Source organism: Hemiscyllium ocellatum, chromosome 1, assembly GCF_020745735.1.
Source record: "Hemiscyllium ocellatum isolate sHemOce1 chromosome 1, sHemOce1.pat.X.cur, whole genome shotgun sequence".
Lineage (NCBI taxonomy): Eukaryota > Metazoa > Chordata > Chondrichthyes > Orectolobiformes > Hemiscylliidae > Hemiscyllium > Hemiscyllium ocellatum.
In genome coordinates, this window is record NC_083401.1 from 117,497,070 (window position 1) to 117,512,173 (window position 15,104).

The 15,104-nt window shown below is 39.4% G+C and overlaps 1 protein-coding gene across 4 annotated transcripts in view; it reads left to right on the forward strand.

Moving 5' to 3' along the window:
• The window catches only part of ppargc1a (peroxisome proliferator-activated receptor gamma, coactivator 1 alpha), a 150,657-nt gene that overhangs the window by 128,970 nt on the left and 6,583 nt on the right, over positions 1–15,104 (forward strand). For all 4 annotated transcript variants that reach the window (XM_060825233.1, XM_060825241.1, XM_060825250.1 and 1 more), the window contains 4 exons: positions 820–936; positions 4,309–4,429; positions 4,526–4,647; positions 6,584–6,735. In XM_060825233.1, the coding sequence (XP_060681216.1) occupies positions 820–936; positions 4,309–4,429; positions 4,526–4,647; positions 6,584–6,735 (512 nt within the window). The remainder of the gene's footprint in view (positions 1–819; positions 937–4,308; positions 4,430–4,525; positions 4,648–6,583; positions 6,736–15,104) is intronic.

Consider the following 15,104-nt stretch of genomic DNA (forward strand, 5'->3'; position numbering starts at 1 on the left):
ATTGACTCCAAGTAATCATGTCAAAGCTTGCCTGTTACCTCAGACCAGCAATGTGCAACTTCCTGTACCGGATCCTCACACTTCAGTTTCAGCTTGTAGGCGGGAGAAGGAGCACAACCTTATGGTCTGATTTATCAAATCTTGGTAACACACCCTTTAGGTTGGCCTGGTTGAATTCACTGGCTATGGTGAACAAGGCCAAGAGTGTTATGCTGGAAAAGCACAGCAGGTCAGGCAGCATCCGACGAGCAGGAGAATCGACATTTCAGGCATGAACCTTTCATCAGGAATGAGCCTCATTTGTGTTTTTCATGCTGTGCTTTTCCAGCACCATACTCTTGACTCTGATCTCCAGCAGCTGCAGTCCTCACTTTCTTCTTCATGATGACCAAGGCATCTGATATTCCATCTCAAGACTATTTGTAGTGGTGTATATTTCATTAAGTGTGTTGTACACTTCTGCATGGGGGTCGGACATAAATATGATTTAGGAAATATTTTAAAGTTCTTTTATTATTTTTCCCTCCATTAATGCCTTTTCCACCATGATATCCCCTAGTCCTGAGGCAGTCAGTTATCATTTTTGCTGACTAACAAGGTAGCTAAAAGGTGTCTCAATATTTCCCAACCTTCTGATGTGGAAGTGCCTCAGTTTGTGCTCATTATGTCTCTTATGGCTCAGCTACACATGTGAAGAATTAAATCCCATCCTCTGCTTTCTAGTGGGTTCATAAACACTAAATAAAAGTTATATGTTAAAAAGTATACTCTTCGTGTTATTTTCAGTGATCATGTGTTTGCATTTATTTTGCTTTATAGATCACGTCACTACTTTGATTCAGGGAGCAGTCGGGTACAACATAGATCTTGTGGAAGCCCCGGTTCATATTCAAGGTCACGCTCCAGGTCACCTTACAGCCGCTTTAGTAGACCCAGGTGAGGGAATATAATAGTGTAGAACCTGTTAATGTTTCCTTTGATACATTTCTATTTAGTACACTCCCTTCTAATGTTGAAGCAATGTTAATATTTTAATATATTAATTTAGATATGTTATGTCAGTTAGATATGTTAATATTTCATTGACAATTGCAGGTTGGTGCTTAACCAGATAAGTGTAGTGAATCATCAAAACTTGGCTTCCTTGATAAAATCAGAGTTGGTACATTTTAATTTTGGACAGGTGCTCTATAAAATCAATGAATGTCTAACTTAAATGTCTGAAATTATTAGTTATGTAGATGCCTTTTGCCATGTTTAAATGTAGCCTGTATTATCTGCTATATCGAAGAGATAATGTAGTTACAGTGTCAAGTGACAAAATTACTGAAAGCAACATTTGATACTTGAATATATAATTGATTGAAAAGCATAATTGCCCATTTGGCCATGATGTATTTTCTTTGGCCACCCAATGTATTACTAGTTATTTTCCATTTACCTTTCATCCTGATTCAATAGCCATGTTTCTGATACAGGCAAGTTCCTTGTTGCCATGATTCCTCTGAGTCCTGTCAGTTCGGAATCACTAAATGTGTGCACTTAGCTCCCATTACACCCCAGCAGATGTGCATCAGGCTCCTAACCCCTCCTCTCTATTTGCTCTTACAAAATGACGATAACAATCAAGAAAGATTAATCAAACTATTGGTAGGCATGTCTGTACTAATTCCCTCATGGTGTGATCGCAATCTGTTCTCATTGCAGGCAGTCTGTGGGGGCAGGACAAAATAGTTATTTTAAGGAGATAATAAAAATGAGTTACTCGACAGATTATGGAACACTTAGAGCAGAAACGAAGGGAAAACAAATAAAAGTTTGTCCATTGAGTAAGTGTTTCAAATTTTCGACATGTCAGCAAGCAGGAATTAGACATTGTATGGGTGCAGGAAAGCTGTTAGTGTAAGTTCTAGGAAAGGCTACATTCAGTCCTTCACATATTTTCTGTCTGGTGTATACAAGAGTTCTATCTGAAAGACACGTGGATATATTGAACTGAGCTCCAAATAAGAAGCAAATAATAATATGTCCTAATTGGTATCTCATTACTTCTTGTTCCAAGAAGCTACAGGGAATTTATGTTTTAGAAAGAAGGTGCAATAAGATACATTTATCCAAAGTTTCAAATTTCGCTGCATGTTGTCACAAGTGAAAAGGAACTTTGAAATAAAAACAAAGCATGTTGGAAACATTCAGTATGTCATACAACACCTAAAAAGAGATTAAATAAAGATTGAGAATGCTAGACAAACTCAGCATTTGCAGCGAGAGAAAGAGAGTTCAAGGAGTCTTCTTCAGAGCTCTTCTTCAGTCTTCCAATATTTTGATTTTTGTAAAGTAAATTTGATTAGATACTCGATCTGTTTCATAAATTTTAAACAGGGTCCCAAAGATGAAAGCTGATCAATTCCTTAGCACTGATATCCCTCATGTTGATGAGCAAAAGAACTTAATAAAACTTAAAACACTAAAGGATTGATTTAAACACTGGTGTGACAAAGCAGAGTTATTGTGATAGTACACGTCTCCTCAACTGCTTTTAAGTTGGTGATAGATTTCTGTTGGTTCAGCACCTTAAATTATGAGAAAATGCTGAGACGATTATTTGAAGTTTTCTTTTGCAGGTTTTTTCTGTGCAGTGTAACTGACCTACTTTTGTAGTGTTTGATCAGTACTGTAAATTTATCAGTGGCAAAGTGATTAAATACGTTCTGCTTCAATGGGAAAAGTTAATGTTTTAGTGCATTCCACGTAAGGCCTGGATAGAAGGTGCTGAAACAAATTCTGGTATTAATTTACAAAAGAGCACTGCGAGGTGATGTCAGTGTTTTGGTACCTTATAAATGTCCTATGGAAGAATGGAATGCAACATTTATCCAAATGATTTTCTGCTCTGTAATTGATTCACAGCTGAATAGCCAAATTTGTGGCTACTCTTTGTGGCTAGCAGAAATAGTAAAGGCAAATTGTCTGCTTTTCTTTGAATTGGAGATTAGGAAATATCCTATTCTAGAAGCCACTAAGGTTCAATTGTTCACTAAGGTAGAGGTTGATATATTTTTGGATATTATGAGCCATCAAGGGAGATATGGGAGGGTGGGAAATTTGCTTGAGGTAAAAGATGAGCTTAAAGCTTATTGAATTGTGGAGCAAATTCAATGTGTGCTCCTAATTATTATATTTTTATTACCTTATCGGCAAGAAAAGCTTATCCAGTGAACTAATCTTAAAACCCCACTTCAATATCAGTAGAAATCTCCAACCTTGGATTGGCTCAGAGTTCAACCCATCACAAATCCCAAGCACAGGTTAATTGCTTAAAACAGCAGACATCCGAATCATTTATGGCCTGAGGAGAGGGACAGGAAATCCAGAATAGTTTCTTGCCATTTTCTTCAAGCCATTTAATTCTGACTGAAATCATTTGGAATACTGAAAGGAAAACTTCATGTTTGTTTCCAGTCAGGAGACTGACATGTGAAACTCATTTGTTTGAGGGAGTTGGGAATAGGCGTTCAAAAGGTCAAGAAAACAGCTAGGATTCCCAAATCTGGTAATTTTTTAACAGGATGCTTTAACAGCAGGCCCTTTACAAGAAGGAAGTTGTAAATAGTTGGGGAAATGTTGAACCTGGCATTTACACCCACTTCTCTAACTAGTTCGTGGTGACCAAAGTTTCAGGTAGTAAGGGATAACCAAGCACTTCTCAGAGCATGGCTGCCCATGAGTTCAATGCAGAGGAAATGCCTTAGAGTCATAGAGATGTACGGAAACAGACCCTTCGGTCCAACCCGTCCATGCCGACCAGATATCCCAATCCCATCGTGGCAAATCATGATCATCTTGGAGGGCACCAGCCAGATGCCAGATGACAAGACAACTACAGAGATTGCAACTTGTAAAATTTCACCACAGTCCTTTGAGAAATGTTTATCTTTTCGTATGAAGTTCAAGAAAAAGTCATATTGCAAAGATCATTGTGAGATTTATCCCCAAGAATTTTCTTGAGGCATTTTCCACTCTACTGCTATAAATTTATTGTATCTTTAGCTTATGCGTGAAAATAGTGCTGCCATTAAAGTTATGACAGTTGAATGGCAGAATCCCTAAAGACATTCATTTTCACTCTGAGCATCCTAGTTCAGCTTTGAAGTATTCTTTATATCTGTTATTCAGTAATAATTTAAAACGGTTGTGATGTGGAATAAGCGCGTTAATGCTAAATGAAGCATATTGCTATGCAAAACACTGTGCACAATTTTGACCTAACATTTTTAATTTGTTTCATTACAAACTAAATTTATTCAGATATGACAGCTATGAGGAATATGAAAGTGAAAGGATGAAAAGGGAAGAATATCGAAGAGACTATGAGAAACGTGAATTTGAAAGAGCAAAGCAAAGGGAGCGACAAAGGCAAAAGGCAATTGTAAGCATTGTTGTAGCTTTTACTCTAATTAGAAATGCTGTGAATGTAAGAATCATGACTTTTTGACTTCCAAAGATTTTTTTTAAACCTTTCCAGGAGGAACGTCGTGTTATTTATGTAGGAAAAGTCAGAGCAGACATAACCCGTACCGAACTGAGGAGACGCTTTGAAGTTTTTGGTGAAATCGAAGAATGCACTGTCCATTTGCGTGAAGATGGGTAATATTAGAAATGACTATATTTCACACAGTAAACATGCTCCTGAATATCTAAAATCCTTTTTTTTCATGAAATCGATGATGCAACTGTTGTAGAATCTCGGACTTGGACTTGGAATTGACTTGTTATTGACTTGTGAGTGACTAACAAGCTTAAAATTCCCTCCAGTCATCTGTACTCAGTTTTACTTACATCAGGTGCCAAATAGACCTCCTAAAACATATTAAGGCTGACCAATATTCAGCAGGTCAAGCGACATCCAAGGAGCAGGCGAATCAACATTTCGGGCTTATGCTGTGCTTTTCCAGCACCACATTCTCAACTCTGATCTCCAGCATCTGCTGTCCTCACTTTTTTCTCCCTGACCAATATTCAGTTATCAATAGGAAAAGTGCTGAGGTTATGGTAGTGGAAGTCAAGGTCCAGATGACTAGGAGCCAGATTATTTTTGTGCATCCTTGAGCAGTGCTTTTGTTCCTCTTGGCAACACCAGAATAATATCAACATTCAATTTTATCATTTGTGGTCATGGTGGGAAAATTCATTCTGCATGCTCCAACATTTAAAATGATAAATGAAAATTGAGATTCTAGGTGGTCTACTGTTAGAAACAAAATCCATTTCTAACACTACCACCTGAAATAGATAAATATTTAAGGCATTCAGTGTAGATCTCTTTCAAATGCCAGCAGTCACATTTTCAGGGTGAAGAAAAAAACTACCTACCTACGGAACCTATTTCAAGGCTGATACTACCCAGTTAAAGCCACACAAAACCAATTAAAATAGATGCTGGAGCATGTAGCTTTTTTTAAAATGTCGCTGTTTTTCATCTATTCATGTTCCATGTCCACATTCTGTAATGAAGAGGGCCTTCTCTCTGTGTTCTGTTGAACATCTCTCCCACAGTCAACTTGACTGAAAACAAATTAACCAATTATTCATTTCATTGTCATTTTTGGGATTTTTCTCTCTGAAAAGTTGTGTCCATTGGCAGCAATTAATAGATGATTGAATTCATGCTCTGTTACTGAATACATTGCCATAAAATTCATTCTATACTGATGGGCAGCCCTGCAGTCATTTGAAGCTCTGAGGGAAGGACTCTATGCACCTAACTAGGGGGAGGAAGTACCACCTCCAAGAGCTGCTGGCCAGTTTGATTTGCCTGCAGTCCCTAGTCCTGATGGAGCCACCAAAATGTCTACACTCCAAGGCAAAGAGCCAGAAGCTGAAGGACAGTTACATCTTTTGAGAGTGGGTTGTCTACAGGCTGGAGACCTGACCTGGTGGGTCAAGGTGAAGGGAGTGGGACCTGGGATGTTTGTGTGGTGTCAGGGTCAGATCTTAAGGTGAGGGCTTTTTTTAGAAAAGGAAGACTATGAAGGAGGCACAATCTGCATCTCCCACTTAAAGCCCACATAGGATTATCTGGCTGATAAAATGCGGCCAGGTGGAATCGCTTAAGAGCCACAATTGTTGTGAAAATGCACAACCTGTTTGAGGGCTTAACAACCAGCTTTTAAGTCAAGGCCAGATTATGATGAATGGGTTGGTGGAAGGATAGGCTTCCCAACCTGACCACAGAGGACTGTAAAATTCTGCTATGTTTGCCTTGGCATAGCACTTTAACATGTTTTTTATTCATTCATGGGATATGGATGCCTCTGGCTAGGTCAGCATTTATTACCCATCTCTAATAACCCAGAGAAGAGCTAAGAGTCATCCAAGTGCTGTGGGTCTGGAGTTACATGTATGCAGGGCCAGGTAAGGATAATTTAGCATATGTGAAGTATTTCACAATCTCTCTATAACAGAAACAAAACTTCCTTTACTGCCTAACAAATGAAAACTCACTGGATTGTGTTTTGTCTGACATAATTTGTGGTTTTCCATAGTGTGTGATATGAATTACATTTGCTCTAATTCTTTTCAGTGACAACTATGCTTTCATCACATATCGTTACACCTGTGATGCATTTGCTGCCCTTGAGAATGGAAATACTTTGCAAAGATCAAATGAGCCCCCTTTTGAATTATGCTTCGGTGGCCGTAGACAATTCTACAAGTCTAACTATGCAGACCTAGGTGAGATTACTGTACAAAACAATGTTTCTGATGTTTTCAAAGTCCGTATGGGTATTTGAGCTAAATGTGGCTTTGAACTATTATTATTTTCATGCTGTGATGATACTATGGTTTTAAGAGGCATATTTTGACCTGTTTTTTTTTAATGAAGAGAGGTTGAGACAGGTCTCGAGCAGTCTGTTTCAAGCCAATTAAGTAAACATTGTGTGAGGTCTTAGGTTTTTTTTAAAAAAGTTGGAAGAATAAAAGCATCTCTCACCATCCCACGTGATCTCTCTCTCTCTCTCTCTCTCTCTCTTGCTCCCTCGCGCTCTCATTTGTCTCTGAATGTTCCTTCCTCCTGGACTGGAGAATTACATGTGAGACAACCTATTTTACTGAATTTATCTTTGCCAAAGATATGTTTATGGAATGTTACTATATTGGAGCAGTTGCCTGTTTAGTAGTTCACTCATCCATTATTCTGTTAAGTTTTTCAATAGAGTTATTCCAATTTTTTTTTACATTTTATCTAAAGTTTCAGTTTAAAGTGTGTTTTGCTTCAAGCCTGGGAGTTTGACCAATTGAATTGCATCCAAAACACAAGGCCTTACACTTGTCTTTAAAATAAGAAAAGGTTGAAGTCTATTATATTATCATCTTAATATATTTTGAGGGGTTTGCTCTGGTTAATAACAATGCTTCTGATTTAATTATGCATAAATGTGTGTTCAGTAATAGAAAATCATAATGTGTGATTAGAAATGTCCATAATTTATCCTGTGGAAAATATTATCTCACATTTATGTCTTGGAGATGTCAAAAATTGAGTTATATGGTTAGTATATTTTCACATGTCTCCATGTGAGAGAATCTTAGAATACCACACAATCTAACAATAATTTAATTTAATGTTACTGACTAATTGCAATTGGACTAAATTTTACTTACAGGCAGGATTTAGGAAAGGCGTATTATAATATGTTTAAGGAAAGAATAGCTGTGATAACAGTAGGAAACTGAATTATTTTTATTTCATATGTGGCATGGTAAAGTGAAACTTAAATGGCTAATTAAGGATATTCTTAGAAAATTGAATCCCTTAAAAGTATTTCATTACATCTAAAAGATTAGTTTGTCAGGGATTTATAGGTAAGTATAAACATTAGCTGGTAATAACTAAAGTTAAAGCCATCATAGTCTAAAACATAGAAATACAAATCGGCCATGCAGCCCTTCGAGCCTGTTCTATCATTCAGTATGATCATTCGTCCCAGTATCCTGTTCTCCCCATACCTTTAATCCATTTTGCACAAAGAACAATATCTAACTCTTTCTTGACACCATTCAATGTTTTGGCCTCAACTGCCTTCTGTGGCAAAGAATCCCACAGGTTGACCACTCTCTGAATGAAGAAATTTCTCTTCATCTCAGTCCTACCCTATGTCTTTAGACTGTGACCATGTTTCTAGACTCCCTGGTCATTGGGAGTTTTTGTCATCTGCTTTCTCATTGGACAGAGAACTATTGGTGAGCCTCAGATTAAATTCTCCCACTCAAGAAAGGGGTTAGGTCGAGAAATTGATCCTGTGCTATTGATGTCAGTCTGCCTTGAAACCAGCCATCCAAACAACTGAGCCTGTAGCATGTATTTGGCTAATCATATTTAAGTGAGGTTTTTATTAGGAATCAGACAAAACAACCAATAAATACATTGGTTCTTTGAGAGATTGTTAAATTAATTTTAGGATCGAAATATTGTGTTTCAAGCAGTGCAATTCCTACACAGGAGTACAGTACAGCAACTGAACAAGATATTGTCCCAGGATCTGAAAAAGCAGAGTCATGTCCTCTGCCAGGATTTTCAATCTAGAACCCCTAATCACAAATTGAAATTTCTGGGATGATCTGGTGACACAGAATCATAGTCCGTAGTTAATCCCAAACATTGCTCCTGATGTTAGAGGTAGTGCATTTACAGGAGTTTCTTTGCTTGACCTGGATCAAATTAAACAGTGTGTGCTGCCATTTTGTGGTGCAGAGTGGTGCTAATGGTGGGGGTTCAATTCCTGAACCATTTGAAGTTACCATGAAAGACTCTCCTTCTCAATTTCTCTCCTCACCTGAGTTCTGTGACCTTTTGGTTAAGCCACCACCTCTCTGTAATGAGAGAGCAATCGTATGGTCTGATAGGACTATGGCGACTTTACCTTCCACTTCAAAATCAATCAGATGCCAAGACAGCCCTGTGGCCTGTTCTATACGTGCAAAATAAATGGTGGCATTGTGCGGAAATTAGCCCACATATAGAAGGGGCAAAATGAGTGGGACTTAATAAGAAGAGCGTGGTTCCTGATAGAAGCCCAGGATGTGGGTGACATTTCTGTTTTTGTGTCAGGAGTTGCAATGTACCCTCATACACAATGAAAATTTTAAATGCATGCATTGGAAACTTCCAACCTGTAATCATGTAATTGGATTCAATCTCAACAGGCTGCCTCATCAGCTGATCATGTCAGAGTTGCAATGATGCAGAGTTGTTGTTAGAGAAAAATTTTAAAATTATTGTGAGCTCAAGGATGGCACACGTATTGAGACACTGTTACGGTGTGCACTATAGCAGAGATGGGTGCAGAATCAGACCAGGCAAAAGTTTGCAGATAATGTCAGAATTTGTTTTCAGTTTCTGTGGCCAAGGACATTCAGAGATGCAGCATCTTGCTTATAAATCCACTACCAGCCCTATTGCACCCCATCACTACTCTACTTGGCTCCCAAGTCTTATGATAGTCTTCTTCGCCCAGACCAGACATTCTCCACTTGGCATTTGCAACTCGCTAGTGCCACTTAAATAAGGGTGAAGTTGAATTCAGCTTTGGCCCATGCCAGGGACAGACCAATGTTGTAATAGCTACTTTGTTGACTTTGCATCCATTTTAGGCACAAGTCATATTTCTTTCCTCTTGTTTCAAATATCGCATGATCTTGTTACTTACTGATAGGCACTATGCTTTTCTGGTTTCACAATGTACTAAAGCATACTAGAGACAAAAGTTAAATCATAACTTTAAGTTTCTGTAAATGACATTAAAGAAAAAATTGGGATTAGTATTGGAGTATGAAAAGAGCTTTATGTACAGCTATCAGCATATGCAATACCAAACTATAGAATTTAAAGTTAAAAATCACACAACACCAGGTTATAGTCCAACAGGTTTAATTGGAAGCACACTAGCTTTCGGAGCAACGCTCCTTCATCAAGTGATAGTGGAGGGCTCGATCGAACCCTCCACTATCATCTGATGAAGGAGCGTCTCTCCGAAAGCTAGTGTCCTTCCAATAACACCTGTTGGACTATAACCTGGTGTTGTGGGATTTTTAACTTTGTACACCCCAGTCCAACACCGGCATCTCTAAATCATAGAATTTAAAGGCTACAATAAACAATTTTAACAAAAGGAAGTGGTAAAATGGCAAATATTGAACTATAATAATTAACAACATGAAAACATTCACTGAGGTAACCTCAACTGCTTCACCAGACAGGGAATTCCACAGATTTACAATCTTTGTGAAGAAGGTCTTCCTCAACTCAGTCCTAAATCTGCTCCCCCTTATTTTGAGGTTATGCCCCTTGTTCTAGTTTCACCCACATGTGGAAACAATCTCCCTGCTTCTATCTTATGTTTCTATAAGATCCCTCCTCATTCTTCAAAATTCCAATGAGTATTATCACATTCTACTCAATCTCTTTCATAAGCCAATTCTCTCAACTCCAGAATCAACCTAGTGAACCTCCTCTGTACCTCCTCCAGTGCCAGTATATCCCTTCTCAAGTAAGAAGACCAAAATTGTACACAATATTCCAGGTGTGGCCTTGCTAGCAGCCTGTATAGCTGCAGCATAACCTCCCTATTTTTAAACTCCATCCCCACAGCAGAGAAAGACAACCTTCCAATTGGTTTCTTGATTACCTACTGCACCTAGGAGAAAGTGATGACTGCAGATGCTGGAGATCAGAGCTGAAAATGTGTTGTTGGAAAAGCGCAGCAGGTCAGGCAGCATCCAAAGAGCAGGAGAATCAACGTTTCAGGCATGAGCCCTTCCTGAAGAAGGACTCATGCCCGAAACATCGATTCTCCTGCTCTTTGGATGCTGCCTGACCTGCTGCGCTTTTCCAGCAACACATTTTCAGCTACCTACTGCACCTCCAAACCAATTTTTTTTGTGATTCATGCACAAGTATACCCAGGTCCTTCTGCACAGCAGCATGCTGTAATTTTTCACCTTTTCAATAATAGTCCATTTTTTGCTGTTATTCCTACTGAAATGGATGATCTCACATTTACCAACTTTGTACTCCATCTGCCAGACTCTTGCCCACTCATTTAACCTATTTATATCCCTTTACACACGTTGCTCTACCACTCAGTTTAACATCATCTGAGAACTTTGACATACTACACTTGGTGCCCAACTCTAAATCATCAATGTAAATTGTAAACAATTATGGTCCCATCGCTGACCCCTGAGGCAACACCACTAGTCACTCATGGCTGAAAAACACCCATTTGTCTCAAATCTTTGCTTTCTGTTAGTTAACCAGTCCTCTATAAATGGCTAATACATTACCAATAAACAGCATGCATCTTTATATTATGCAGCAGCCTTTTTGTATGGCACCTTCTTGAATGCCTTCTAGAAATCCAAATATACCACATCCACCGGTTCCCTGCTGTCTTCTGTGCTCACAATGTCCTCAAAGAATTCCAGTGAATTAGTTAAACATAACTTCCTTTCATGAACGTAGGCATCTGCCTGATGGCACAATTTCAGTCCAGATGTCCTGATATGGGTGGCATGGTGGCACAGTGGTTAGCACTGCTGCCTCACAGCGCCAGAGACCCAGGTTCAATTCCCGCCTCAGGCAACTGACTGTGTGGAGTTTGCACATTCTCCCTGTGTCTGCGTGGGTTTCCTCCCACAGTCCAAAAAAAATGTGCGGGTTAGGTGAATTGGCCATGCTAAATTGCCAGTAGTGTTAGTTGAATGGGTAAATGTAGGGGAATGGGTCTGGGTGAGTTGCACTTCAGCAGGTCGTTGTGGACTTGTTGGGCCGAAGGGCCTGTTTCCACACTGTAAGTAATTTAATCTAAATTATCATCTAATCTAATCTAAAAATGTCTCACTAGTTCTTCCTTTATGATAGATTCAACCATTTTTCCTACCAAAGAAGTTAAGCTAATGAGCCAATAGTAACACCTTATTTTGTCTACTTTTTTAAACAGTGGTGCCACATTTACTGTTTCCAATCTGCTGGAACCATCCCAAAGTCCATTGAATTTTAGTAAGTTACCACGAGCATTTTGCCCCCACCATCTCTTTTAGCACCCTGGGATGCATCCCATCAGGGCCAGGAGACTTGTCTACCTTTTAGCCCCATTAGCTTGCCCAACATTACCTCTTTAGTGATAATGACCATTTCTGGGTTCTTGCCCCATAGCCTCTTCGTCAGCAATTATTAGCATGTTATTTATGTCTTCTATTGTGAAGACTAACACAAAATACCTGTTCAACACCTCAGCCTTTTCCTCATTTACCATTATAAAATCCTCCTTTTAATCCTCAAAATAACCAGTACCTACCTTTGCCAATCATTTTCATTTTATACATTTTTGGAAACTTTTGCTGTCTGTTTTTTGTATTATGAGCAAGTTTACTCTCATACCCTACCTTCCTTTTCTTTATGGGTTTCAATGGCAACTGCAATTTTAAAAATGTACTCAATGGTTAGAAACAGGAAAAGGGAAATTTTTTTTAGTTACAAAGAGAGCTGAGGTTGATTTCCTTCTGGAATTGATGATTTGAATTTTGAGAAGGTAGCCAACAATGCTGAGAGTGAAATGAGCGTGGGTTTTGGTCCTCTGCCTGACTGGTGTCATCATGTTGAAAAATGTGTTCATTTTACAAGGTTATGTTTGAGGTGAAATATTACAATATGAGTGTCATAGAAATAAAAATAAAAATAAAAATGTTTGACTTTTTTTCTATGAGTTCTGTACACCTTGCACCTTATGGGCTTAATCCTATCCATTTAATCCTATTGAAGTCGAATGTTGCATAAATATTCTTTGACAATTATCAGGTAAATTATTCATCTGTGATGTTTCTCTACAATTGCCAGACTCTTGTTACAGTTTTCTATAGTTGCCTAGAAAAAACTGTTATGTATCAGTAGCACAAGAAGTGAAAGAAATCATAAAGGTATGTAATGGAAAAGGAATCTCAGCATTAGCAGGACAAAATTAATCTTATGATTTTTTGGCTAAATGAAAGTTGGAATAAATTTGCTGAATGGATTCTTGCTGCAACTTTGAGTGAGACTTCTTGCAGAATCTTATGAAACTTGCCATGTTAATTGCCTTTTCCATTTCTGTGGCGTGTATCACGCCGTATTTATGTTATATCTTACCACTCACCATTCCAGAAAAATACTTTACTCACTGATGTCCTGAAATTGATAGGCAGGGGCCATTTTAAAACGTGCCATGTAGCCAGACAAATATTGTCAGTTGAAAGCTGCCATGCACGGATCCTGACATTTACTTTGAACATGGCAGGTGGGGAAATCAGCACCCTATTCTGTGGTCAGGATCCTAGAATTTCTGCTAATGGGGTAGTGCACAGGCAGCATTTCCACTTTTCCCATGTCCAGCAGCGGAGGTCAGAACGTTGGGCCTGAGCAGATACTGTTGGAGACTGCCCTTGCCTTAGTGTGCCTGGATCTCCTCTGCAAAAAGTACTCACCTTGAATTTACTGAGTCTGAATGACAACTATTACAAGCCTCCTGGCTTTGTATCTGCATTAAACTGCATGGTCTGGCTGAGGGGACAAAATACAAAAAAAGGCAAGGCAATGCCAGACAGAAAATGCTGTGAGCAGTCAGGTAGGTCCAGTGAGTGAGCACTATGACAGCGAGCTAAGAACTCGGAGATGCAGCCTGGCCCAGTCCATGAGCTTGATTGCATGCCCCTTTTCGCACAGTGTCCTTGCAGCAATGCTATAATTATAGTTTCAGTACAGCCCAAGTTACACCATTAAGGTGCAGAAGAGTCCCATAAGTGAGATGGCATGGTGGCTCAATGGTTAGTACTGCTGCCTCATGGTGCCAGGGTTCACTTTCAACCTTGGGTGACTATCTGTGTGAAGTTTGCACATTCTCCCTGTGTTTGCATAGGTTTCCTCCTTATATTTCAGTTTCCTCCAACAGTCCAAAGACATGCAGGTTAAGTGAATTGGCCATGCTAAATTGCCTCTTACTGTCCACGGATGTGTGGGTTGAGTAGCTTAGCCATGGGAAATGCAGGGTTACAGGGATAGGGTGGGTGCGTCTGGTTGGGATGTCTCATCCAGAGAATCGGTGTGGACTTATTGCGCTGGATGGCCTGTTCCCACACTTTAGGGATTCTATGAAAAAGTGGATTGGAAATGTGCTATGAGGTGCTTCAAGCCTGACACATGAAAGATACAATGCTTGTGGACTTAAGGAACGTGTGGCTGGATAACATGGTGCCTGCCCAGAAGTGTTGGTGTCCAGTGTCCAATATGGAGGCTGTTTGGAGTTAGCAGCATGCTCTCTCGCAAAGCACAACTCTGGTTTCCATGTTAGGTTTTCCTAATATCTTAGGGGTGGCACGATGGCTCAATGGTTAGCACTGCTGCCTCACAGCACCAGGGTGCCAGGTTCAATTCCAGCCTTGGGTGACCGTTCTGTGTGGAGTTTGCACATTCTCCCTGTGTCTGCACGGGTTTCCTCTGGGTGCTCTGGTTTCCTCCCACATTCCAAAGATGTGCAGGTTAGGTGAATTGGCCATGCTAAACCACCCATGGTGCTAGGGTCTAGAGTGAAATGGGTCTAGGTGGTTTACTCTTCGGAGAGTCGGTGTGGACTGGTTGAGCTGAAGGGCCAGTTTCCACATTGTAAGGGAATCCAATATGATGAGCAGTGTTGGTAAGATCGCAATCGGAATGTTAATGAGATGAGTTTGGAATCAGAAGAAAACCTTAACAAGTGTTAATTGATGCAATTGGTAACTTGTTGCAGTCAAGTAGGGATCAGTCTTGCTGCTTGTGAAAAGTGTAAATGATGGGACAAGATATTCTCAATGACAAGATGTACCTTGCTGGACTTCAAGTTGGGTTCACTTCCTGTTCCAAATGTTTTGCATTTTTAACAACATGACTCCAATCAACTATTTCTGAAAATTAAGATTCAGCTTGATGATTTGTTATAGAAGAATTGTTATTAATCAAAGAGAATGCCCACATATTTGGGATTATTGAGTTTCCTGCAGAGGAATGATCCTAAACTAATTCCATAGAACATTAC